This window comes from Neoarius graeffei, chromosome 8, assembly GCF_027579695.1.
Source record: "Neoarius graeffei isolate fNeoGra1 chromosome 8, fNeoGra1.pri, whole genome shotgun sequence".
NCBI lineage: Eukaryota > Metazoa > Chordata > Actinopteri > Siluriformes > Ariidae > Neoarius > Neoarius graeffei.
Genome location: NC_083576.1, coordinates 80,144,972 through 80,171,826, shown reverse-complemented (window position 1 = coordinate 80,171,826; position 26,855 = coordinate 80,144,972). Strand labels below are relative to the sequence as shown.

The window sequence follows — 26,855 nt, the reverse complement described above, 5'->3', positions numbered from 1 at the left end:
TACATGGCAGGGTTGCAAGGAGAAAGCCACTGCCCTCCAAAAAGAACATTGCTGCTCGTCTGCAGTTTGCTAAAGATCACATGGACAAGCCAGAAGGCTATTGGAAAAATGTTTTGTGGATGGATGAGACCAAAATAGAACTTTTTGGTTTAAATGAGAAGCGTTATATTTGGAGAAAGGAAAAACACTGCATTCCAGCATAAGAACCTTATCCCATCTGTGAAACATGGTGGTGGTAGTATCATGGTTTGGGCCTGTTTTGCTGCATCTGGGCCAGGACAGCTTGCCATCATTGATGGAGCAATGAATTCTGAATTATACCAGCAAATTCTAAAGGAAAATGTCAGGACATCTGTCCATGAACTGAATCTCAAGAGAAGGTGGGTCATGCAGCAAGACAACGACCCTAAGCACACCAGTCGTTCTACCAAAGAATGGTTAAAGAAGAATAAAGTGAATGTTTTGGAATGGCCAAGTCAAAGTCCTGACCTTAATCCAATCGAAATGTTGTGGAAGGACCTGAAGCGAGCAGTTCATGTGAGGAAACCCACCAACATCCCAGAGTTGAAGCTGTTCTGTACGGAGGAACGGGCTAAAATTCCTCCAAGCCGGTGTGCAGGACTGATCAACAGTTACCGCAAACATTCAGTTGCAGTTATTGCTGCACAAGGGGGTCACACCAGATACTGAAAGCAAAGGTTCACATACTTTTGCCACTCACATATGTAATATTGGATCATTTTCCTCAATAAATAAATGACCAAGTATAATTTTTTTGTCTCATTTGTTTAACTGGTTCTCTTTATCTACTTTTAGGACTTGTGTGAAAATCTGATGTTGTTTTAGGTCATATTTATGCAGAAATATAGAAAATTCTAAAGGGTTCACAAACTTTCAAGCACCACTGTATCTAGGCTCGTGGGTTAATTCAACTGAGCAGGATATCAAAGTCTGCAAGGCACTAGCCTGGCAGGCACTGAATGATACAAGATCTGGAAATCAAGTGTCTCTCGTGAGCTGAAGCGTGGGCTCTTTGTGGCCACCGTAGAGCCTGTCCTCCTGTACAAATGCTGGTCCCTTACCTCTACCTTAGAAAGATCTCTTGATGGCTCCTACACCTGAATGTTACATACGGCTCTGAACATCACCTGGCAGAATGATGTACCAAATGAAGATTTATATGGTACTCTACCAAGAATTTCTGACAAGGTGAACTTGCAGGCCACTACTTCAGGCACAAGAATCTGCCTGCTGGTGAACTTGTGCTGTGGGAGCCTCTCCACAGTTGCAGAAGGCCGTGCCCCCCACAACCTTCATCGACACCCTGAAAAGGGACGTGGGCGCAGCCAGTACTGCTGAGCTGGTCAACTGCATGGTTAATCGACAGGATTGGGGCTCCAGGCCTGCGACTCGGCTGAGGCTGCCATGAGTGAGAGAAAAACAAAATGGTGGGGGCGTCATGGCTCAGGTGGATAAGGCGCCATACCATAAATCCGGGGACCCGGGTTCGATTCCGACCCGAGGTCATTTCCCGATCCCTCCCAGTCTCTCTCTCCCACTCATTTCCTGTCTCTACACTGTCCTATCCAGTAAAGGTGAAAAAAGCCCAAAAAATATCTTTAAAAAAAAAAAAGAAAAACAAAATGGTGGCGCGTGCTGCTGAACCAACTGAGGATGAAATAAAAACTCGAAAACAAAAGCCCAAAAAATATCTCATGGTAAGATTTTTTTCCCCCCAAGAACCATCACATTTTTCACAAAATGCTCCCGTCATTTCAGCAGTTTGTTTACATTCTAAGCAGAAATTATTTCGGATGTTTTGTATCAAAAAAAAAAAAAAAAAAAGTTATTGAATTTGCAAAAGATGGAAATAAAAATGCTCCGTTTCTCAAAATCCAGTGAATATGGATAGAATTAAAAAAAAAAAAAAAAAAAAAGTTATTCTATTCAAATCTCGTTGTACATGACTTACAGCCAACTCAGTGCTCCCCGCCTCATCGGCTATCAGCTCACGCACGACTCGATTTCGTGGAATAACTTAACGGTGTTCGAAATACCCGTCTGCAGTCTGCATTTTGCAGAATGATTTTCAAGATTGCAGAAGAAAAATTAAACCACCTGCAATTCTGCAGAATGAAAAAAAAAAAAAAAATCAGGCTCGGGATTCAATGGTTCTCAATTTAGCAAACTAGCAGCGCTGTAAATAAACTGAAACCTGCGCCGCACGAACCTGACGGCGTTTTCCAGGTCAAAATTGAGCAATATTTACGTAATACCGACGAAAGGTGACGACAACCAAATAAGGGCAGTTGCCATTTTCCAATGTAAGATTTCGTCACTTAATACCCGCCGGGAGGACCCGACAACTACCTTGGCAGTGTTCGGCAGTTTCCGCCATGCATCTCCCAGAATTCAATGCGGCACAACAAACATGGCTCCCAAGAAGAGGATTGTTTCTTCGGGGCAAGAGTCCGACAAAAACGCCAAGAAAACAAGGACGATTTTGTCGTATCTCGGCAAAACCGGCAGCCAGCGTGGCTCCAACAACAGCGACAGATCGCGCATACGCGAGGGTGACAAAAATGAAGACGGTCACTGCTGACTAGTTCTTATCTTGCATACATACATACATACATACACATATTGGTAAAGCCTCCGTCACAACCGGCCGTACGTGCTCCTATGGCCGGTCTACGTGCAAAAAACGCAAGAAACGCACGGAGGGTGTGCGTGTGACGTGCTGATTTTCGAGCCGTAGACTGGCCGCAGAGGTTCTTTGTCATGTCAAACAAACTCTACGGGCACTTACGTTTTTTTCAGGTTGCAAGACAAACTTACGCCCAACGTGCGTCTTTCTCCATGAACAAAAAAAACGCAGCGATTTGGGAAACGCCAAAAATCGCACTGCCAAAAAAATCGTACATCCGGTTGTGACCTAGGCTTAAATTGTATAGGTTTGTATATATTGTATTGTTGAATCATGCAAAATTATACTGATGATATATCCCTTTTGAAGACAGCAACAGTATTTTACCTTTATTCATAGATACTTTTGAATATTTTGTTTTCTCATACCAAGCTACACTAATACATGTTGTGTACATGTTCTATTTGTTTTTTACGAGTGCTGTCTTGCCTGTGGTGCAGACTAGCACAAAGTAAAACCGTTGCCCTGCAAGACCAAGCTCATAGGTTCAGTTCTGTAGCTCTCAGTAGTTCTGTAGCTCTCAGTTCTGCCATGATTAGTTTGTACCCAGTTCTCTGTTGTTAGTTTAGAGCAGTGAAGCCCCTGCAGTCGTTCTCAGTTCAGTTCATGACCTTGCACTTTAGAAGCCGGCAAACACAATGAACCCAAACGTCTTTCCATTTGCCAGTTGGGTTTTATTCCATAATGGCATCAATTCTTTGCATCATCGTAAGATGTAACAGAGTGTAGAATTGAAACCTTGCTTTCAATTTAAAACTACAGGTTGCAGATGCAAACACTGTGAATGAAGTACATATTGGGTAACAATCTATTGTTCAAGCTAGAAACTTAATCTTGACAAAATGTAACATGACGTGTAACATGAAAATGAACGTTTTGTTTCTTGAAGAACAGAACAGTTGTGTTCTATTTTTTATTGTGGTGATCCCTTTATTAGTATGTTGTGTGGAAGGATAATGTGTGGGTGTGATAACTAGTACATTTATGAATTAGTTGGTATACTTCAAGTTGTAGTAGCCCGTAGTGTCAGGGCGAGGGGGATGAAAGACCTGTGGAGGGATCATGGAATGATAACTTTGCAGCAGAGAAGGATCTGTGAAGACTGAAATTATCTGAAAATTTTAGCCGGGGGGAAGTGGCCTGGTGGGGGGACAAGGGGGGAAGCCCCCCGAAGCTCCTGGGTTCTGGGGTTTTCTGACTTAAAAACTGTACTAAAATGGCAAGCAAACACACAAGAAAAAACTTGTCATGATTAACAAATTCAAGCCAATTTAATGGTCAACATGCAACTCTGACACACACGCTCTCGCTCACTCTCACACACACACACACACTCACTCACTCTCTCACCCCAAAGAACCAGCGCGAGCAGGGCCCGCTAGCCCCGCGCCTTGTGACGTAATTCGCCCCGAGGTGAATTTTTCTCCAACCATTCCCAGCGGAACTTTTTTTTCACTATTCTGTCGATTTCTTTAACTCGATTTGCATCTTTACGCCTCGATCACGGAGGCTGCCATCGTTCAACTCTTTGTTTGAAGCGAGCTTACGTACAGCTATCTAACAAGCGCGTTCATTGGTTGTTACAGAGCGATGAGCCAATCACGTACCTCGTTTCATCTCATTGCGGTAATTATGTCATTTACGCAATTACGTCATTGAGATGAAACGAGGTACGTGATTGGCTCATCGCTCTGTAACAACCAATGAACACGCTTGTTAGATAGCTGTACGTAAGCTCGCTTCAAACAAAGAGCTGAAAGATGGCAGCCTCCGTGATCGAGGCGTAAAGATGCAAATCCGAGGCTGCCATCTTTCAAACAAAGTCGGAACGAATAGGATACGAATGTGGATGAGGGAAAAATTGGAAAAAATTTTTCTTCAAGTTTTGAGGTGAAAAAAGCGGAATTCCGCGAATTCGCGGAAAAATCACATCCCTGATTACAGTAATGCTACGAGTTGTAAAGCTAGATAGGTTGAGAAGGGTGTAGTATGGAGGCTTGTGTATTTGCAGAAAATATTTCCAAAATTGCAGAACACTGGAAAAAAGTATTTCGACCACTGCTTAAATATTTAAAAAAAAAAAAAAAAGCACACAGAGCTCAGACACAAAAATGCCCGGCCTCTATAGTTCTCGAAGGCCACATTGCTAGATGTTCTGTCTGGATCCTGATGGCGCACGGTCTATATATAGCAGAGCTGTAAACTTATCATCTGCACACTAGGCAAGCTCTTGAGTGACAATGACGTGAAAACCTTCTCAGTATCATTAACCACCCACAGTATGTTCCTGTCTAAAGAAACACTGTAGTTAAAGTAGAACGCACTGTTGGTCCCTGACTCGGGTTATACAAGCTCCTAAAAACAGACTTCTGGACTGGATGGAGCCTTCTTATACAAATGTGTAATTAATATTACAAATATAGCTTTGAAACGGTACTAGGAGTGGATGTGCAATTTCTTCATGGATCCATCGAGTGACTCAGGAGTTGGTAGGAGGGGGTGGGGGGGGTCACAATAACACCGTACTGCACTACATTATATGGATACGTAAGCAGTTTTTCCAACAAAGTTGTATAAAATGTCTTTATGCTGAAGCATTACAATTTCCCTTCACTGGAACCAAGAGGCTCAAACCTGTTCCAGCATGACCTGGAGGAGCGGAAGAACCTACACAGAGCTCCAGGTGTCCATAAACTTTTGGCCACCCCCTGTTTGGAACGGGAGTCCTGATTGACTGGCTATATATTTAATAAAATAAAATAAATAAATAAATGTTCTCCAATGTGCTCACCATCCTTATCCTGTTCTTCAGGCGGCTCCCGGAGTTTGAGGAACTCGACGTTGACGTGCACCTCCACCCCGACGATGAGACTCACCTTCAGCAGGATCAGCTGCAGCTGACGAATACCTAAAACACACAAGAACACCAAGCCTAACGAAACACATCAACACATCAGCTGGTGAACATCCAGCAAAAAGTGAGATAATGCCCTCAAACCATAAATGCATTAATGGCTCTGGGCGGCTGGGCATGACCATCTGTTGACATGTTATTAATAATAAAAAAGACACACAAGCAAAGGATGTCACCGGATGCCAAACTACGTGTATTTAACAGTTATTCCACGAAATCGAGTCGTACATGAGCTGATAGCTGACGAAGCGCGTAGCACCGAGCTGGCTATCATCCATGTACGACGAGATTGAGTGGAATAACCGTTTTATTCTATCCACAGTCACTGGATTTTGAGAAACGGAGCATTATTATTTTTTTAAATTCAATAAATAAAAACTTTATACAAAACATCCGACTAAATTTCTTCTGAGAACATAAACAAACCGGCGAAATGACAGGAGCAATTTTTGAAAAATGCTCTAATAATTCTTTGGGGGGAGGCCTTCTTGGCATCAAATACTCTTGCTCCATATTTTGTTGCTTGTTTTGTATCTTTGGGAGCCAATCCATGGAAAACGCAGTCGAGGACGACCAGCCTGAACCTTTATTGATCGACTAGTAGAAGACACCAATCTTGGGAAGTATCAGTTGCCAATCGCAATGGCAGACCATGAATTATGGAGAAGTATGGTCAATGATGTCCGACTGAGGTCGCTCCAGTAGGTAGGTTTTGTATTTTGGGGGGTTTTCTGGCAGTTGGCAAACCAACTTAAAGGTGCATTACCGCCACTGACTGGGCTGGAGTGTGGAACAGGAGATATTACTTGATAAATTTTTGGGGTTTTGTTTGAGTTATTATTTCGTCCTCGGTTGGTTCAGCAGCACGCTCCACCATTTTGTTTCTCTTTACTCACGGTATATGAGCTGATAGCCTTGTAGTAGAGTAGCCAATCAGAGCGTGCGATTGCTCATATCTGATGAACGTGGACAGAATAATTTCTGATTAGACATGAGCAGCTTGAGAAACCAACACATTTGCATTATTGTCTGGCAGAGGCACGATATTTTGCATATTCTTTGGCTGTGGTGTGTTTGGGTGTGGTCTAACGTCTGCAGGAAAACACAAGAGTGAGGCAAAAACAGGTCTTACAGACCGGCAGGAACAAAACGAGTGACAAAGAACTACATAAATGAACTAAATAATAAAAATGAATAGCATATATATATATATATATATATATATATATATATATATATATATTAGGGTTGGGCGGTATTACGGTAAGAAGGTATCCCGAGGTATCCAAAAGTACCAACGGTATCGGTCTCATTACCGTCATTTTAAAAAAATATATAATATCTAAATAAATATGGAGTACATGAGGTCATAATATAAAATAATAAATTGAAGATCATCCCGAATAACTGTGTGATCGTATTTTCACTAATTCTATCAATTTCCTAAAGAAGTTTTCATCACGTGCAGGGTTGTTTATGTCGTTACCATGGCAACCCTGCGTGACATTTTGGAGTCTGACAGAAAGCTTCGCAAGAGACTGAGCGCGGGGGTGTCATGGCTCAGATGGCTAAGGCACCGTACCATAAATCCGGGGACCCGGGTTCGATTTCGACCCGAGGTTATTTCCCGATCCCGTCTCTCTCTCTCCCCCGCTCATTTCCTGTCTCTCTATACTGTCCTATCTTAAAAAAAAAAAAAAAAAAAAAAGAGACTGAGACCGCGGTTGAAAGATGGCAAGTCAAGATAACGAGTTAGTGGCAAAAAAAAAAAAAATACAACATCGGCAGTGTGGCAGCATTTTGGTTTCAAACGAAAAGGAAGAGCCAGCAATAATGTAAATGACCGCGCAAAATCGAAAAAAATCTAATATGTCCCCTAAGGCACACCATAGCCTGGGGTACTCCACTTCCACGAGATCTCTCCAATGAGTTGTGTTTTGAGCAGGTTACATGAGTAACAACAAGGTAAAATAATATAACGTATGACATTTGGGATGTGGGTAATAAACGTTTGAAATGTCATCTACTGAAGAAACGGAAGAAAACATCGTAGCGTAAACTGTTCGGTTTCTGGTGGGAATTAGCAATGCGCTTGCTATCTTTGTTGGGTGTGTTAAACCGTATGGATTTAAGTGGAATAATTGTAAGGAGTTATGTGATCAAGACAACGTTTTAAGCAAGGTAAGGCCATTTGATTATTAATTTCCCCGCCATGGCATGACGTGGGCCCATATGATTTTGCCTTGTGCAGCTATCACGCATTTGAATTAGGTTCGCCTCATTTGCGCTGAAGAATATGGTTTATCGCGCAGTCTAAACGGACTTGGGTGTTGGTTGATTCTTTTTCTTTTTTTTATTTCCCATGCTTGAAAGGGTATGATCCTGCTCATCGTGTACTTTTTTTTGATGGAGTAGGTGAAATAGTGCTGCAAATGGCGTTTCAACGCAGACATGTGTAAACGACAGTTGAATGCTATTTTCAAGATGAAGGAAGAGTTGCGTGATGCTTTGAAATATCTCTTAATCCATTCATCAATGCACAAAATTCGCTTTGCTGCTTAATCCATACCACAATGCACACAATTCGCTATGCTGCTTTTAAATAGTACATTTGAGGCATAGGCGCAGGTCTGGACAAGGTCCGCCGGTATAGGCGCATGTTACACAGTAGGCCGAAACAAAATATTATTTTTTTCTCGGTAATACCGTATACCCCGGGAAAACACAGAGACAGTTTAAAGGTATCAAAATTTGGATACCGCCCAACCCTAATATATATATATATATATATATATATATATATATATATATATATATATCTCACACACAACAAGAGTGGTGTTTTGTTCAGAGATTCTTCCCTATAACTTTCAGATTCATGTGTAAAATACTGTTTAGTTTTAAGAGTGTAATAAAGAAGCAAGAAGTAAAAGGTATCACGGAAAAGCTAGCTGGAAAAATACAAGGGGGGGGTGAATATTTATGGAAGACCATTTTGAATTGCACACATTCTTTGAAAACTGGTCCCAATCATTTTCTCGAATGTATACCTATCCAAAGTACATCAACAGCTTGCACTTACTGATGTGGTCTATGGCTCCGGCACAGAACTTGCCGTAAAACTTCTTGGCTCCGAGGTTCCTCAGGTCGTGGATGGTGTAAGGCCAAAGATGGAGAACGTTGTTCCTGGAGAACGAGTCCCTCTTCTCGATCACCACCACTTTGGCTCCAAGGAGAGCCAACTCGATGGCTGTACGCAACCCACAGGGGCCTCCGCCGATGATCAGACACTGCAGAGGAACGAACAAGTCACGTCAATCGAACGTGCTGGGTCCGATAGTTAACGCTCAAGCAACTCTTACAAAAGTCTTAAGCACATGGAAAGAAATGCCGTCGACCAAAAATGGTTTAAAAATAATGAAATTAAATGTTTCAACATTTAAAAGTCATAATAAAAAGTCAGTATTTGGTGTGAGACGACCCTTTGCTTTAACACACAAAAAAATAAGTTCTCAGGCCCAGTGAGTGCAGTTTTATAAGGAGATGAGCTGTAGGTTTTACTGAGCATCTTCCAGAACCAGCCCCAGTTCTTCTGGACAGTCACACTCGCTTTTTCATTTTGCCCCAAAACCTAGTAGCCTTCATTGTGTTTTCTTTTTTTAATCTGAAAAGTGCTCCCTTATGGAATACACTGCTCGGATACAAACTTTTTTTTTTTTTTAAACTTTCTGCTTCTAATACAAACTACCATCAGGGTTGCCAGATCATGAAACAATTTATCCTTCATCCTACTAGTTTAGAGAAATTAACCATGTGCAGCTTTATCATATAGTCTGTCTGTCTGTCTGTCTGTCTATCTATCTATCTAGTTTGTAGCACAAATGGCACTGATCCAAATCATAGTATTGGCAAAAAAGTTGGATCGGATACAGGAGAGAACAGGAGGCGAAAAACCCCACAGATATTGAATCCTGGAACAAATGCAAAGACTTGGAATTAGGTTTGAAAAGGTGGTTTATTTTTGGGCACTGAGGGTTTTTTTTTTTTACACATCAGAGACTTATTTTTTTATTTTTTGTTAAATAGGAAACATGAGTACATTTACAATAAGTGTGTGGGGCAAAAAGCTAAGTAGTTCCATCTCTAATTGTTACTGAAAACAGAATAAGGAACATTTTGTTGTTTTTTTTTTTAAACAAAAGTCAACACCTCCAGTCCAATCTAGCAAACTTGAGTTCTCTATTAAAAAAAAAAAAAAAAAAAAAAAAAAAAAACTTCCAGTCCACTCTGGCAACCCTGAATTCTACGTAGATACCTCCAGTCCAGTCTGGCAACCCTGAATTCTACATAGGCACCTCCAGTCCAATCCGGTAACCCCAAATTCTACATAAGCACCTCCAGTCCAATCTGAATTCTACGTAGGCACCTCCAGTCCAGTCTGGCAACCCTGAATTCTACATTGGACTGGAGGTGCCTACGTAGAATTCAGATTGGACTGGAGGTGCCTATCTGGTAACCCCGAATTCTACATAGGCACCTCCAGTCCAATCTGGCAGCCCTGAATTCTACATAGGCACCTCCAGTCCAGTCTGGCAGCCTTGAATTCTACATAAGCACCTCCAGTCCAATCTGGCAACCCTGAATTCTACATAAGCACCTCCAGTCCAATCTGGCAACCCCGAATTCTACATAGGCACCTCCAGTCCAATCCGGTAACCCCGAATTCTACATAAGCACCTCCAGTCCAATCTGGCAACCCTGAATTCTACATAGGCACCTCCAGTCCAGTCTGGCAACTCTGAATTCTACATAGGCACCTCCAGTCCAATCCGGTAACCCCGAATTCTACATAGGCACCTCCAGTCCAGTCTGGCAACTCTGAATTCTACGTAGATACCTCCAGTCCAATCTGGCAACCCCAAATTCTACATAAGCACCTCCAGTCCACTCTGAATTCTACATAGGCACCTCCAGTCCAGTCTGGCAACCCTGAATTCTACGTAGACACCTCCAGTCCAATCCGGAAATCCCAAATTCTCCGTAGGCACCTCCAGCCCAATCTGGCAATCCTGAACTCTATCAACACAACCTCTGCACATGCATTAAAGGAAAAAAAAAAATGCTGATAGCATTCTTGGTTTAAGCGAACAAAGATTTTATTAATCTGTGCTATTATGTATTCTTAAATTCAAGGTATTCCCCTGAAATTAAAGTTTACTGAAACAATAAATTAAAAAAAAAAAAAAGGCTTTTTTATACTGGCTTGTATACAATTCCAAAATACAAAAGGTGATCTCGATGATATCCCATAAACTTTTACAGTTCAGTCCATGTACAGATCAGCTCAGGAGCTTGTGCCAAGCTGAGACATGTCTGTGTGTACGTACGTACGTACACACACAATCAAACCTGTTAAATGGGTTCAACCAGTAACCTTGCTTTTCAAACAAGGCCAACACTCTTGACTTATTAATCCACAATAAAATGTACAGTACCATGATGCGCATCCTTAAAAGGACTCAAGTCCTGAATGCAAGCTTTAAATGGTGTGTGAGATTAAAGCACGAGTCAGTGCAGGCATAGGTGAGGGTCATCTTCCAGACCATTCACCGAGTAACTGAGGATGTGCTGTTAGAGGAAAATCACAGACAGGGGGCTGTGACGCATTCTGATGCAGAGCCTAATATAAGACGGTGATCCATCATCGTCATCAGATGGGTTTGGAAGGTTCATAAGGTGAACACGAGTGTTGTTGTACATGCACATATTTGGACACGACCAGCTGTGAAAGGTCTCGACCTACTTACAACCTGCATATTGACGTTCAAGTCCATGTAGGTCAGGATTCCGATACGAGCTTTTGGGGGAAAATCTAGTGTTTGCTTGGAACATGATGAACTCATGACTCATCTGTAATTGATCAGTCCACAAGGAAAGATGATCATGTAGAAGAACACCGTATCACAGAAACTTCCTGACGCAGAGAAGGTTTTAAAACGTCAAAACATGCATCATGGCTGTTTTTCCATGAAGCTTCGGATAGCACTTTTACTACGAAAGACAAGATTTGGGGCCGAGTGCCGCTATTGTGAGAGAATTGTGTCAAACTTGCGGTTTACAGCTTCAGAATGCGTCAGGATTCCTGTAGACCGTCTCTGGAAGCACCAAAAGGTGTAAAGATTACCATCTTTCTAGCCACAGTAATCTTTTTGATCCATTGTTGACTAGTTTAGAAAGACTGCTCTCATTTCAATTTTTTTTTAGGCCTCACACCCCCAGGTCACGCAATGAAGACCAACACCCCCACACCAACTGCTCGCTTGCTACAATTATTTTGGACGTCATGGTGAAATTGGGGGCGGCACGGTGGTGTAGTGGTTAGCGCTGTCACCTCACAGCAAGAAGGTCCTGGGTTCGAGCCCCGGGGCCGGCGAGGGCCTTTCTGTGTGGAGTTTGCATGTTCTCCCCGTGTCCGCGTGGGTTTCCTCCGGGTGCTCCGGTTTCCCCGACAGTCCAAAGACATGCAGGTTAGGTTAACTGGTGACTCTAAATTGACCGTAGGTGTGAATGTGAATGGTTGTCTGTGTCTATGTGTCAGCCCTGTGATGACCTGGCGACTTGTCCAGGGTGTACCCCGCCTTTCACCCGTAGTCAGCTGGGATAGGCTCCAGCTTGCCTGCGACCCTGTAGAAGGATAAAGCGGCTAGAGATAATGAGATGAGATGAGATGGTGAAATTGTATTATTTAGGATGAATTTATGATCGCGAACTTGGGCTCAACTTAAAGGAGCTTGATGTTAAAATACCTTCCAAGTAGAACAGAGTTGAAATGTTTAGAGGACCTCATGTCTATGTGATCTTGTTTTCCACCACTGATCATCGTAAAGGCATGATGTGACATATCTGTGAAGATACTCAGTCGTCCAGGTACATAGTAATCTGTGGTTGCTCTCTTCTACCAACCACAGATTACTATGTACCTGGACGACTGAGTATCTTCACAGATATGTTTCTACGCACTTTGGGATGAGTTCCCTTCGACTGGTGCGGGAGTATGAGAGGACTTCCAGAAAACTGGCAGACATCTTAGCCAGAGAGGATCGTTCATTTTTGTCAACCTGGAACGTCCATCACTGAACAGAGGTGGGTGTCTATGACATCTTTTATCAGCCACCTACAATGCAGCCATCAGCATTCTGATTCGGATTCCATGATGATCCATGAGAGGATAAATACTTGATACTCCCTATTAGACAGACAGAACTGAGGATGCCTTTCGGACGAGAGGCGAAACGTCTTCAAGACTTTTCAAGCAAGTCCAGTTGCTCTCGTCTACCAACCACAGGCATGATGTGACAAACACAGACTCGTCATCAAGTAGCAAAAGCCGTAGAATGCTGTAAGGTAAATGCTAGTATGTTCATTTTCTTTTGAAAAAGAGGGAAATGTACATTTTAGCCAACGAGAAGTCCCATACTGGGAAGCCAGTCAGCAGTCCTTTAACAATGATTTTAATAGGAGCCACTGTTTTGTTGTGGGGTGGTCCTAGGACGGGTCTCTCATACCCCTTTTCCACCAAATCAGTTCCAGGGCTGGTTCAGGGCCAGTGCTGGTTCACAACTCATTCAAATTGCGAGCCAGCTGAGAACCAGTTTGCTTTTCCATAGCTCGTGGTGCTAAGGGAAGCCACGTCATTATGTCGCTGTATACATCAGTTACGTCGCTACGTTTGCATAAACCTTGGCGCGAATATCGAAGCAAAAACAACACGGAAGAAGCAGCAGCAGCAACAACAATGGATGACTTCGCGTTTGTACAGCTGCTGCTTCTCGTCACTTAAAAATGGCGATCTTTCGCGGTCTTGTTATTGTTGTTGGTCTTAACAACTCCGCCCCCCGCTGACGTAAGCGGTTCTTTCCTCTGGCCCAGCAGAGAGTTGGTGCTAGCCTGGAACCAGTTTTTCTGGCCCCAGAGCCAGTTCCTTGTCAGTGGAAACAGAAAACCTGTTTCCAAACTAAGCACTGGCCCCGAACCAGCCCTGGAACTGCTTTGGTGGAAAAGGGGCATCAGAAAGGAACCTGACTCGCAAACAAATGTCAGAAACTTCGACTTGTGTTTTTCCAGGAATCACTCACACTTACCTTGTTTGTGTGTTTAAGGTCACTTCTTTCATGCAAGTACATTTTTGGCTACTTTTGAAATACAGACTTCCATGACACACACTCCTACATCCAGGGCTTCCAATAAGACTCAAAAATGAAGACATCATACGAGGCACCTACACTAGAGGAAGCCTTTCTTCTTTACAGTAGCGGATACATTTCCTTATGCTTTTCCAGATAGCAACAGGCTCGGACGGTCAAGCCACAGATTCCACCTCTTCTGAAGGGATTCCCAGATATTCCCAAGCAAACTGTCAAATAATCTCTCAAGCAAGTCCTGGCTCTGCTCTGGGGTCTCTGTCCAGGGCAATTCCATGTAAATGTCAACCTCACCATGCAAAAATAAAGCAACATGTAATACATCAAAACCACTCCCAGAGATATCACCTAGGCCTGTATTTTACAGATGTGAATAAGTTGAACCAATTTGTAACCAACCTAATATGTCACTGTCAGTCTTTCTTTCTTATAATGTAAAACCCAAGCTAAAACCAACTTTGATCATGTACAATTCTATATTATTGCCACAAGCCACAGAAATGTATGCTAAAATCCACAAAACAGCAAAACAATAGCCATCCTAAATATTATTTAAGAACTTTGATAGTTTTAGCTGATATTTAGAGAGTTTTTCAAAGGGTTATGGTGGTTAAATTGCTGATTTTCTAAACATACACCATGTCTATTTCAGACACGTCACATCCATAACGGAATTTCGTCACATCCATAACGCTGACTTTTCCTTCCGAAACTCTGCATGAAATACAAAATATTTTAAACAGAGATTTTTTAATATTCACCTTGGACCCCTCTATCAAATGGATATCTCCATTTCGACTTTAGGTTTACAATTTCACAGAGTTTGATAAAAATGTACAGTCACCCAAGAAAAGTGATACTTTTTCTGTCACGTCCATAACGCATCTTTTATTGGCGTTTTCTGGCATGTCCTAGATGTACTATGGGAATTGTTCTTGTTCTATCACTTCTCCAGTATGGTACAGCCTTAAAATATGCAACACCTGTTTAAATACTGGGAGACAATAAAACATGCACTGGGTCATTTGTTGCCATTTGAGTTCAAGTGTCACGTCCATAACGCTGGAATTGCTCTCCACCAAGATGTGCCTGATGCAGATCTTCCAGGAGCCGCCCAAGCATCCTGGACCACGCCACGTCAAGCAGCAGCTCTCGATTCAGAGGACCAGCGGCACTACTCATTTTAAACGCACAAAGCGTGAGGCTCACCAAAGTGTCATTGAATAACTAGGAAACAACAAGAGCTAAAAGGAACCAAAATCTCCTCTAGACACAGCATGAACTGTACAAAGAACTTCACATGGAGATAAACAATGGTCCTATTTATGATAAGAACCTGAAGTAGTGCAATGTTGACTAGTCATCTTTTCTAAACCTATAATCAGCAGATAAACGAATGTACACCGATACCAGTTGAAAAACAAGCAAACCCATAAATCGTATCAGCCCTGCTCAATAAGACCTGCCTGTCTCTCTTGCTTTCTGTCTTATCACCTCATTAACTTAAAGCTTTGGGAAGAAGTCACACGTCCACAAGTGATTATAGACCCCTGATAAGTCAGTCAGTGTTGTGATTTACATTATTATTATTTTTATTTTTTATTTTTTGCAACAACTCCGTCCAAGCGCCCTATTCGATCCGCTGAAATACTTTCCTGTTCAATAGTGGACGACCCCTGGGTTAAAAAATAGCTGAGAAAATTTATATATATGGGTGAAGGTTCAAACAGCAAATCCCATATCCACAGGGTGCACTGATACCATGTTAGCTGCACCTGATAGACTGCCAGCATGATGTAGAACAAGCATCTCCTCATTGCCCAGTTAAAGTGCCATTCCACCATTGGATGTATTCTTTGGCATAAAATACAATATATTTTGACAACATATATAAATGGTATCACTAGACAGAGAAATCTTTTAGCTTCAAAATGATATATCAAGCATAATTTGACAACGACAAGTATATTAATTTTGCGACCAAAGTCACCTACCCTTTTAATTTCCGCGCGTGATGTCATCAGTGTTGCCAGATTGGGCGGTTTCAAGTGCATTTTGGTGGGTTTTGAACATATTTTGGGCTGGAAAACGTCAGCAGTATCTGGCAACACTGGATGTCATCGGCAGGTTCCCCTTCTTGTGTACCACGTGACGTGTGACGTGGCACATATCAGCAATGGCGGATAGACCGCGATAAAAATAATACCAATAAATCTAGCTAATACCAATAAATCTAGCTAACTGAAAGATTAACTCCAAATTTTTCGCAATTTTTTTGGCCCCCATATACGAGGAGAAATGACTCTCTCACTTTGAGGGTTTCCTGGTCTAAAAATAGACCGACACGTGGTACACAAGAAGGGGAACCTGCCGATGACATCACGTTTCACTACCGCGCGGAAATTAAAAGGGTAGGTGACTTTGGTCGCAAAATTAATATACTTGTCGTTGTCAAAAAATTACGTTTGATATATCATTTTGAAGCTACAAGATTTCTCTGTCTAGTCATGTTGTCATAAAATATATTGTATTTTATGCCAACGAATACATCCAATGGTGGAATGGCACTTTAATCAGATATAAAAGGAAGCAGCAGGTAGGTGTTCTCTGGGCATTTTCGGACGATCGATCGCAAATGGGCACTAGCAATTTTCTGCAGCCGCAAGCCTTCATAAATGCAGGCTTTTGTAAACTGTAGAAATGTTAATGATTTCATGCTCAATGATGTTACACACCAAAGCGGGCTGTCTCTTTAAAACCTGATGTCATCTTCATGACTGGTGTCATGAGCTGGATAAGGAAAAAAAACAAACAAACAAAAAAAAACCCTCCCTTAGCTTTGGCCCTGCTCACACTACAGCTTGTGACGGGTTTGCGAATATCTGGTGATGAAAAATTGGTAGCATCGCCACCAATCGTGTGACGCATGGTGAATGTTCTCCAAGCTTCCTGACTTGTCTTTTGGTGCGTCTCTGCCTCGTGAGTGGCCAAAAACGTCAAGAAAACTCCCAAAGCATGCATTGAAATTTGGTGGTGATTTCAATTGTTTCCCCATAATGACTGGGTCCTACGAGCGAGCGTGGCCGCTTGAGCGTGCGAAGGAGCGACAGTCAAGTGTTCACCTGCTGCGTGTCCACAACTTTTATCTCGCCTGTATATTGCCATGCATAGTCACCAAAATGCCTCATTTTAATCAATTTATCGCGAGCTGTAGTGTGACTATAGCTTTACAGTCAAGTGTTTAATATATTTAGGCACTGCCTAAAAGCAGAGCTCCCAATGAGTGTAAAATGTGTTATTTATTAAAAGCAAACTATAAAAAAAAATAATAAAAAGGCACTGGATAAAAACCCCATCTCTCTCATGTAGATGCCACGAGCCGGCCTAGTGATTTGCGTGTCTACCTCTTGACTGGGAGATCACGAGTTCTACTTGTGGTCGGGTCAAACCAAAGCTCATTACCAAAATGGCATCGACTGGCAACTGGCGAGGCACGCCACAATACAGATATGAGTACGGAGTCAAACTCTTGCAGTCACCAAAAGACCAGCTACGTAATAGGCAAGAGGCCGAGGGCTATAGAAACGGAGATCAACACCACCCAATGCACCAAGTGTTTGGGTAGGACTGGGACAGGAGACTGCCTGGAGGATGAGATCCTGGCATGGGAGGAACTTTGACTCCCCCCAGTCTTATGTAAATAAAGATGGAAATTTCATTGTCCAGTGGTCAAGGTGTTTGAGATACGTTGCCTTGCATTTATGATCGAGGTCCCTATGGTGGTACACGTACATCGTTCGTACGTACAAGAAAGCCATGGCCTAATGGTTAAAGAAGCAGCTTTGGGACCAAAAGGTCACTGATTTGATTCCCTGGACCAGCAGGAATGGCTGAAGTGTCCTTGAGCAAGGCGCCTAACCCCCAACTGCACCGGGCATGTTGTACATTGCTCTGGATAAGCGCATCTGCTAAATGCCATTAAATGTAATGTAACGTATATATATGGATGGCATACAGTCGCAAAACCCATCAAAAATCAGGTTGATGCATTACCATATTCTCTTAAGTATGGAGCTTTGCTCCATGTGCGAGTTCCACCATGACCAATCTAGAAAACCTGGAAGGCTGGTACGTAAACAGATCTCATGGTAGTTTGTAGCCACTTTATCCTAAGAATTCCAACACCGACTGGTTTTCCTATTACAATACACTGTTCTTGACCATGAACAGTATGTGAGGAGTCCATTTTTATACCGTAATTACTAGGGCTGTAACGATACACCCAACTCACAATTCGATTCGTATCACGATTTTTGACCCACGATTCGATACACCCACGATTTTTTTAAATACGTTTTTAAAGTAGTAAATTTGACTTAACATTTACTTACTTGCATTAACTTAATAATTCAACAAATAATTCAGACCACTGCAGAGAATGCAAAAATGTACAAATGTATATCCAAAGATTGTTTTATTTCTCAAAATAATACTGTTGAAAGACATTCAACAAACTTTCATTCTGTATAACAAAATGCTCGTCCATTGAATAAATGAAACATCTCCCTTTCAGGGCGGCACGGTGGTGTAGTGGTTAGCGCTGTCGCCTCACAGCAAGAAGGTCCGGGTTCGAGCCCCGTGGCCGGCGAGGGGCTTTCTGTGTGGAATTTGCATGTTCTCCCCGTGTCCGCGTGGGTTTCCTCCGGGTGCTCTGGTTTCCCCCACAGTCCAAAGACATGCAGGTTAGGTTAACTGGTGACTCTAAATTGAGCGTAGGTGTGAATGTGAGTGTGAATGGTTGTCTGTGTCTATGTGTCAGCCCTGTGATGACCTGGCGACTTGTCCAGGGTGTACCCCGCCTTTCGCCCGTAGTCAGCTGGGATAGGCTCCAGCTTGCCTGCGACCCTGTAGAACAGGATAAAGCGGCTAGAGATGAGATGAGATCTCCCTTTCATTCTGGGGAAGCAGAATTGCACTAGTGCTGCAAAAGTAAACAAATAACCAAATAAATAACATATTTCTCTTTTCTGTCACAAATGTGACCCCATTGAGTTAAAAGTAAATGAAATATCTCCCTTCTATTCTGAGGTAGCATACTTGCACTAGTGCTAAACCAATAGTTAAGATATCAAAATAACATCTGTTCTGTATAACAGATCAGATAACATCCTGCACCAGCTTGTGCGATGGCAACTGCACCATTTTTTGTTTGTCACTTAACACAGCAGCGGCTGAAGTGCTTTTGTGAAAAAAAACGTGACAATTTTCCTGACTCTGCAAAGGAGTCTGGAGACGTGGTTCACGGCCATTCCTTTCTGTGCAGCTAGAGATTTACTGTGTGGGCAAAGCATCTGATATGCGGAGAAAATCCGGCCGCCTCAACAGCATTTGCGATATTCCTCGCGTTGTCAGTGGTCACTGGCACCGGGAGGTCGGAGCTGATCTTCCATTCTGACATCTGCGTCAGGATTTCTGTCAGATGGCCACTTGTATGGCTCTCGTACACCGGCCGTGTTTGAAGGACTGGGTTTGCGATTTGCCACTGGCCAGTGATGTAGTCTTTTTGTCACATGACTGAAAGCTCGTCGCGTGACTCGCAGAAGATTGTCGCAGGTCGGCGAAAAAACGACTTACTAATAGATATAAAAAAGAAAAGTAATTTAAGTTTAAAATGTAATTTAAATAAAAAGTAAAGTATTCATAAATTGAAGTTTGGAAGCACTAACATCTGTTTTTGGGCTGAGGAGAAGTTTGAAAGGGTGTACCGCGATTCTGCCTTCTTGTACCTCGACACGGATCGTGGCTCTGCGTATCGCGATTTCGATCCGCATATTGTTACAGCCCTATTAATTACCCTACTGCAACACGTCAGAGTGAAAGTACTAAAATGCCAAGTATACTCAATTTAAAATGCGGCTGTTTGAATCCAACACATCATTCAAATTATTTTTTACGGCTTTTTGATTGGCTGAGCAAACTGCGAATAACTGCCTGCAAATAACGGGCTGCTCACGTGCAGTTACTTCACACATCGTCAACACCGTTCACATCCCAAAACTGACAAGGAGTTTGATTTGTTGTTTGACTCGTCGTGTAAACTTTATTTAAAAAAATAACTCGAATGATAGTTCTTGAACTCGGTTTTCACAAAATATTGTGCTAGTGTCTCACAAGCAATTTTGCGCCTCTGGCTTCAGCACCAGCAAATAATTGTTTGCTTGCCACTCAATGATATTTTTGTTCAACCTTGTCCAATAATTGCTTCAGATTAGCACAATTCTTCTTCAATACTTCTAATAGCATGTAAAATTAACTAATGAAGTTTGTTTAACACGCGAGGTCGTGACCCTTATCTTGAAAATGCTTAACATTCAGGCGCTGCTCAATTTAGAAACTTTGTCCTGTGTGCTGGAAGATTAGGTTTCTTTCGCAATACTTGGTTTTTGCTACCAATTTAAAACCTGCACAATTCACCAGTGTTCTAAGGCAGGCCCTAATCCGGGTCTTTCTACAAACAAACAAAAACAAATCTGTCTAATCAGCTTTCAATTGCATCAGTAATGGATTCCATCAGTAATGGATCAAGTCCAGACATAGAAAGATGAAAATGGACCACTGAGAAACCAGGGGCTGGTGGGGGGGTTGAACTTCTGACAAGTACAAATGGCATTTCTGGTCGCAACCTCAAGAAACAAACACCACCGATTTGAAAATGGTGTTCTTTCCACTTCCTGTGCATCCGTGAACATGTAAGCGGCTTTTGAACCCCAAACGGTTATAGCACAGCTTGTTCTCTCTTTCTCCTCTCCTCGTAAAGTTCTATTCTCTTGTGATTGTGACCATCACATAACTCGCACCAGCTCTCTCCATCTTTGTCAAGTCAAGTTTATTTGTATAGCACTTTTAACAATAAACATTGTCGCAAAGCAGCTTTACAGAATTTGAACGACTTAAAACATGAGCTAATTTTATCCCTAATCTATCCCCAATGAGCAAGCCTGTGGCGACGGTGGCAAGGAAAAACTCCCTCAGACGACATGAAGAAACCTCAAGAGGAACCAGACTCAAAAGGGAACCCATCCTCATTTGGGCAACAACAGACAACATGAGACAGTTTTAACATGAAGACAGTTTCGTTGATGTTATAAACTCTTCATTGATGGAAACTTGAGTGCAAAACTGTTCATGACAACTGCAGTCCTAAAGTTAGCAAGTCAACTGCAGTCCTCAGCCATAAAAGCATTACTGTAAGAGTCCAGAGCGTCCTCCAGGTGTGACTTTCAACTGTCCACATGGGGCTGTCCTCCACAGGAGCGGTGCGATAAAACTCCAACCAGACACAGGGCACCAGGATGGATCAAGCAGGTCCGAGGGGCAGAAGAGGCCAGCGTCTCAATCCCAGGACCAACATGCAACTCAGAGGGACAGATCTTTGTCTATTCTCTACAGCAGCTTTCAACTGATTTAATCCATGGGCACCCTTCAAGGCATTTTTGCAAGTGTCTTTAAACCTCAATTTTGGTCGGCCGAGGTCTCCAAGATAGTTTGCCATATAGAAGTGCTTTTACAGGTCTGTCATCATCCATCCTCCAAACATGGCTGAACCAGCAAAAGTGATTTCTAATCGACTTTAGGTCTATGTCTTCAACATGTGCATGTGTTCAGACTTCCTCATTGCTAACATACTGGTCCCATTTGATATTCATAACAAGACCCTGCTGGATGGTACAGTGGCGCAAGTGTGCACACCGTTAAACTTGGCCGAAGCACCTTTTGTCAGTCTTTTTGGGTTCACACCTGCTACCAATTAAAATGACTGATTAATCTCAAATAAAGTTCAGACATTTACTCAGTTGCATCCTCCAGCAAAAGCCAGCGTTCACATAGAGCTTACAAAGCATCAAAGGGATCTCATTGTTGAAAGGTATCAGTCAGGAGAAGGGGACAAAAACATTTCCACAGCATTAGATATACCATGGAGCACAGTGAAGACCGTCATCAAGAAGTGGAGAAAATATGGGACGACAGGGACATTACCGAGAACTGGACGTCCCTCCAAAATTGATGAAAAGACAAGACGAAAACTGGTCAGGGAGGCTGCCGAGAGGCCTACAGCAACACTGAAGGAGCTGCAGGAATTTCTGGCAGCTACTGGTTGTGTACTACATGTGACAATCTCCTGTATTCTCCATATGTCTGGACTATGAGGTAGGGTCAAAGAAAAACATCCAGGCCCAGCTAAATTTTGCAAAATAAATAAATAAAATACTCCAAAAAGCATGTGGGAAAATGTGTTATGGTCTGATGAAACCAAGGTTGAACTTTTTGGCCACAACTCCAAAAGGTATGTTTGGCGCAAAAACACCACTGCGCATCACCAAAAGCACCCCATACCCACGGTGAAGCATGGTGGTGGCAGCATCATGGTTTGGGGTTGTTTTTCTTCAGCTGGAACAGGGGCTTTAGTCAAGGTGGAGGGAATTATGAACAGTTCTAAATACCAGTCAATTTTGGCCCAAAAACCTTCAGGTGTCTGCTAGAAAGCTGAAGATGAATTTCATCTTTCAGCACGACAGTGACCCCCCAAAAAAAGTTTTGGAACGGCCCAGCCAGAGCCCAGACCTAAATCCAGTTGAAAATCTGTGGGGTGACCTGAAGAGGGCTGTGCACAAGAGACGCCCTCGCAATCTGACCAATCTGGAGCGCTTTTGTAAGGAAGAGTGGGCAAATATTGCCAAGTCGAGATGTGGCAGGCTGATAGACTCCGACCCAAAAAGACTGAATGCTGTAATTAAATCAAAAGGTGGTTCAACAAAGTATTAGTTTAAGGGTGTGCACACTTGTACAACCAGCTTATTGTACGTTTTTTTATTTATGTTTTCTCCCTAACAGATTTGTTTGATTTCCAATTGAATTGTACAGGTTATAGGTCACATTAAAGGTGGGAAAAGTTTTGAAATTATCGTGGTATCTTTTTTTTTTTTTTTACATCAGAAAAAACCCATCATTTTAACGGGGTGTGTACACTTTTTATATCCACTGTACATCATTGTCTGACTTCATGCTGGTATAAAGTCCATGTTTCACTTTCACACAGCAACAGCGGCATCAAACATTGATCATGGACTTTGGTCGATACAGTGAGGTCATGTCAATCAAATACTCTTTTCCACAAGCGTCCAAAAGCCTGTCACATGTATAGGAAATACAAGTTCCTCTTTCATAGAACAGTCACCGTTGAAGCTACCAAGGTACTCGAAACAAGTGACGTTAGCTAAATTTTGTACCACCTATGAAGAACTCTGCTAAAGTTTCAATGCACACGGCCAAGACAGAGACCGTGTTGATACCCAAAGCCCATTCTCTTGGCAAGGTTGTTGTACGCGGTTAAAAGTAGCTGCAAGCCAACTGATACGTCACTGAAAATTGCAATATCAGCACACTGAGGTTCTCTGGCATTCTTTGAAGACTCTGGTTTTAGCTTTGAGTCGATGTAGGTCCAACAGATCCCCATCATAATGGAATCAATCCGCATCCATGAAGAAAATACAAAAAAAACCACAGCACACTAGACAGAGACTGCGACTAAAAGGTCACAGTAATTTGCGCTAGCTGTTACAAGTCAAGACGTCTGGTTACTGTACCCTGTAGATCTGGAACGGTGAGGTATAGAGAATGACGCTTAGTGAGGAAAAGTTGTACCCTGCTGTCCCGAACACGGAAAAAAAAAAAAAAGAAAGATCATTTCCAATCAGTGATCCAGATCACCACCAAAAGTCATAGCAATGTAATTCAGCCCAGAAGTATTCGTCATGTAAAATTTGGCGACTGGTTGAAAACTGAGGGAGTGTCCTTTTTAAAAAAACAAACAAACACACCTTGAGGATAATAATAAATGTGGAAAGATCCTGAGTGAGAGTGTAACAGCTTGCACCAGCACTAAATAAATACCAAAACGTTAAACACCGACAACCAGATTTGACAAACAAACGGAGATGAAAATGGGTGATTTGTATTAAGCCGCTTGTTTTATGTCCTGTTTGCACAGTCAGGAATTCAAGACAGCGATTTTAACGAGGAGGAATTAAAGACAGAATATATTTTCTTACGGGGAATGGAGTTTAAATGTCCATTTTTACTCCCAAAGCACACGATAATGTCAGTATTATTAGCCTTCAGCAGCTTTCAGAAGGATTAAACATTTTATCTAAAGGCTAAAATTGCTTACCTGTAATCGGCCATCACCAACATCATTCATCTAAACATTTTCATTAGACGTTTTAGATGCATTTTATTTGTCAGCTCAAGTACATTTTCAAATATTCATCAAATCAAATTATGTCCATGACGTACCCTGATATCTGCGCATGCTCTACCCTTCTTGTACTCCTTATGGTTGGCTCGTTTATCCAGCTTGGTCCACAGTGCTTTGGCCTTCCAGGAGGTGACTGCTGCTTTCAGACTGCTGTAGAAGCCTCGGTGATCAGCCGGGTCGAGCTCCAGCTGCCTGCACAGCAGGCCGAAAGCCTGGAGAGTGCCTTTACATGTGGAAGCCTGAACAAAGTTCTCGAAGAGCTGGCTGGCCTGAGAGCTCCTCTCGTCCTCTGTTTCACCCATTGCTCTGTCTTTCCCTCTCAAAAGGGAGCCAAACTCAAGGCAAGGCTGCTGCAGGTGTCATCTCCAACCAGTACTGAAAAAGAAATGGTTGAACGTGAATGAAGGGTCTGGTTTCAGACAGACATTCGCGCACATACCCTCATACCAAAATAACTAGGGGTGCACTACAGCTCTGGTGGTTTTAAAATTAAACACCTTAACATGGCTTTTAAAAGTGCATATCATGGGTAAATTCAGGAGCAAGATCACTGTAATTCTCCTATTTTATATTAAACTTTGGTCAAATATCGGTCACATTTTGCGCAATTTTTTTTACCTTGCGCAATACCAGAAATTCAGTTGAAATCAAGCCATTTGAGGCGAATTGGTCCGCCTCTGAAAAAATCTTACGTCAGCGCTGGTTTGTTTATGAGAAAACGACCTGGTGGTTTTCTGCAAATTTCTTCAACGTTATCGCGTAATTATTAAAAATGGTTAACAGATGTATCGTAGGAGGGTGGAGCAACACCAATCTTGATGGGATTAGTACTCATCGTTTCCCAAAAGACCGGACAATGAGAGAGAAATGGGAGCGCTTGGTCTACACAGGCTGTGCACTGAAACCGTGCAAAGCTCGCGCAGCCTGCTGGCGCTTCCGCAGGTGACGTCACGAATCTGGCTCCAGACTCCCTTGGGATTTTTCCAGGCGCGTTTTTTTTATTTTTTTCTACTGTAGACAGATGGCCTTGTGCAAAATTACCCTTCTGCAAAATTACCCTTCTGGATGAGTGCGTAAATATTTAAAAAAAAAAAAAACACCTGAAATTGGTCCAGAGTATGCGCTTTAAGCATTTTCAGGGGTGTGGTCTTTAGGAAGGTGAATTTGTGCATTTTGAGAGAGTTCTTCCCTCATTTATAAACCCGTGACACAAGTCATAGGGTTCCGAGACATTCACTTGCAAACCTATAGTAAAATATAATTGGAACATGTTGGTTACATTTTGCTCAGAAGAATTTTGAAGGGTGCCAATAATTTGTGACTGGACCTACGAGGCTACTACTATCATTCCTCACTTCAAGATGCACCAGTTGGGACAGCAGAGTCAAACTAAACACACACACACACACACACACACACACACACGGTGTATTGACATTTAAACCACTGACATTCGACTCCGCCTTCTGACTCTGGGCTACACCTCCTACTCAAGTCTGAAGCGTGGCTTGTTCAGGGTTTTTAATCTTTTTGTCCATTTTTATACAACTATCAAAAATGACAAAAAAGTGTCATGATTCTTTAAGACATTGTACGATACACAGTTGTCTCATCTCATCTCATTATCTCTAGCCGCTTTATCCTGTCCTACAGGGTCGCAGGCAAGCTGGAGCCTATCCCAGCTGACTACGGGCGAAAGGCGGGGTACACCCTGGACAAGTCGCCAGGTCATCACAGGGCTGACACATAGACACAGACAACCATTCACACTCACATTCACACCTACGGTCAATTTAGAGTCACCAGTTAACCTAACCTGCATGTCTTTGGACTGTGGGGGAAACCGGAGCACCCGGAGGAAACCCACGCGGACACGGGGAGAACATGCAAACTCCACACAGAAAGGCCTTCGTCAGCCACTGGGCTCGAACCCGGACCTTCCTGCTGTGAGGCGACAGCGCTAACCACTACACCACCGTGCCGCCATACACAGTTGTCTATAAAAAAAAAAATTAACCATTAACAGGCCACACTTAGGAGGCATAGGAGTAGGAGGCGTGGCCCAGTCAGAAGGCGGCATCGAATGTCTGAAGCGTGACCTGTTCATTGTTTTTAATCTTTTTGTCTATTTTTATAGACAACTGTGCATCAAAAACAAGTACGGGAGGACTTCTAGCAATAGGACGTCATGATTCTTGATATGACTAATCACGAATACAGTAAGGTTTCCTTTAAAAAAAGAAAAATTTGACAATATGTACCCAAATTTCATTTTTTAATAATATTTGTATCCAGGGGCACTGGGTTTTGTTTCGAATCCCCTTGTTGCCAGCACATATCCATCCATCTCTGAAATGAAGCCTGGAAGTCTGTCACCTTCAGCTCGATATCCTCTTTTTATATGCACCAGCCTGTGCTTTGAGGTTTCTCCATCAAAGCGCTGTGTACACGTCCCGGCGGAGTCACCAATGAATACGAGACACAGTCCACATCAGCTGGGGAGTCACACGAACGGCAACACTGAAGTCCATGACCTCGTAACACACAGGAATAAGATGGCAATGTGGGAAAGCTGTGGTGGTGATTTTACCACTGAACATGTTCGCACAGAAGGGTCTTGCCTTTAGGATGTTTGGAAAGAGTGAGTGAGATGAAACGGATGTAATCGGAGAACGTCTCGCTGAAGCGTGCGGTTTTATGAAGGAAGGTGTTCAATTA

At 42.6% G+C, this 26,855-nt stretch overlaps 1 protein-coding gene across 6 annotated transcripts in view; it reads right to left on the bottom strand.

Annotated features, from left to right (window-relative positions):
- Positions 1-26,855, bottom strand: part of mical2b (microtubule associated monooxygenase, calponin and LIM domain containing 2b) — a 235,187-nt gene that overhangs the window by 175,230 nt on the left and 33,102 nt on the right. For all 6 annotated transcript variants that reach the window (XM_060928315.1, XM_060928310.1, XM_060928312.1 and 3 more), the window contains exons 2-4: positions 24,176-24,512; positions 8,704-8,911; positions 5,499-5,615 (exon numbers count right to left, since the gene is read on the bottom strand). In XM_060928315.1, coding sequence (XP_060784298.1) covers positions 5,499-5,615; positions 8,704-8,911; positions 24,176-24,439 — 589 coding nt within the window. In that variant the 5' untranslated portion in view covers positions 24,440-24,512. The remainder of the gene's footprint in view (positions 1-5,498; positions 5,616-8,703; positions 8,912-24,175; positions 24,513-26,855) is intronic.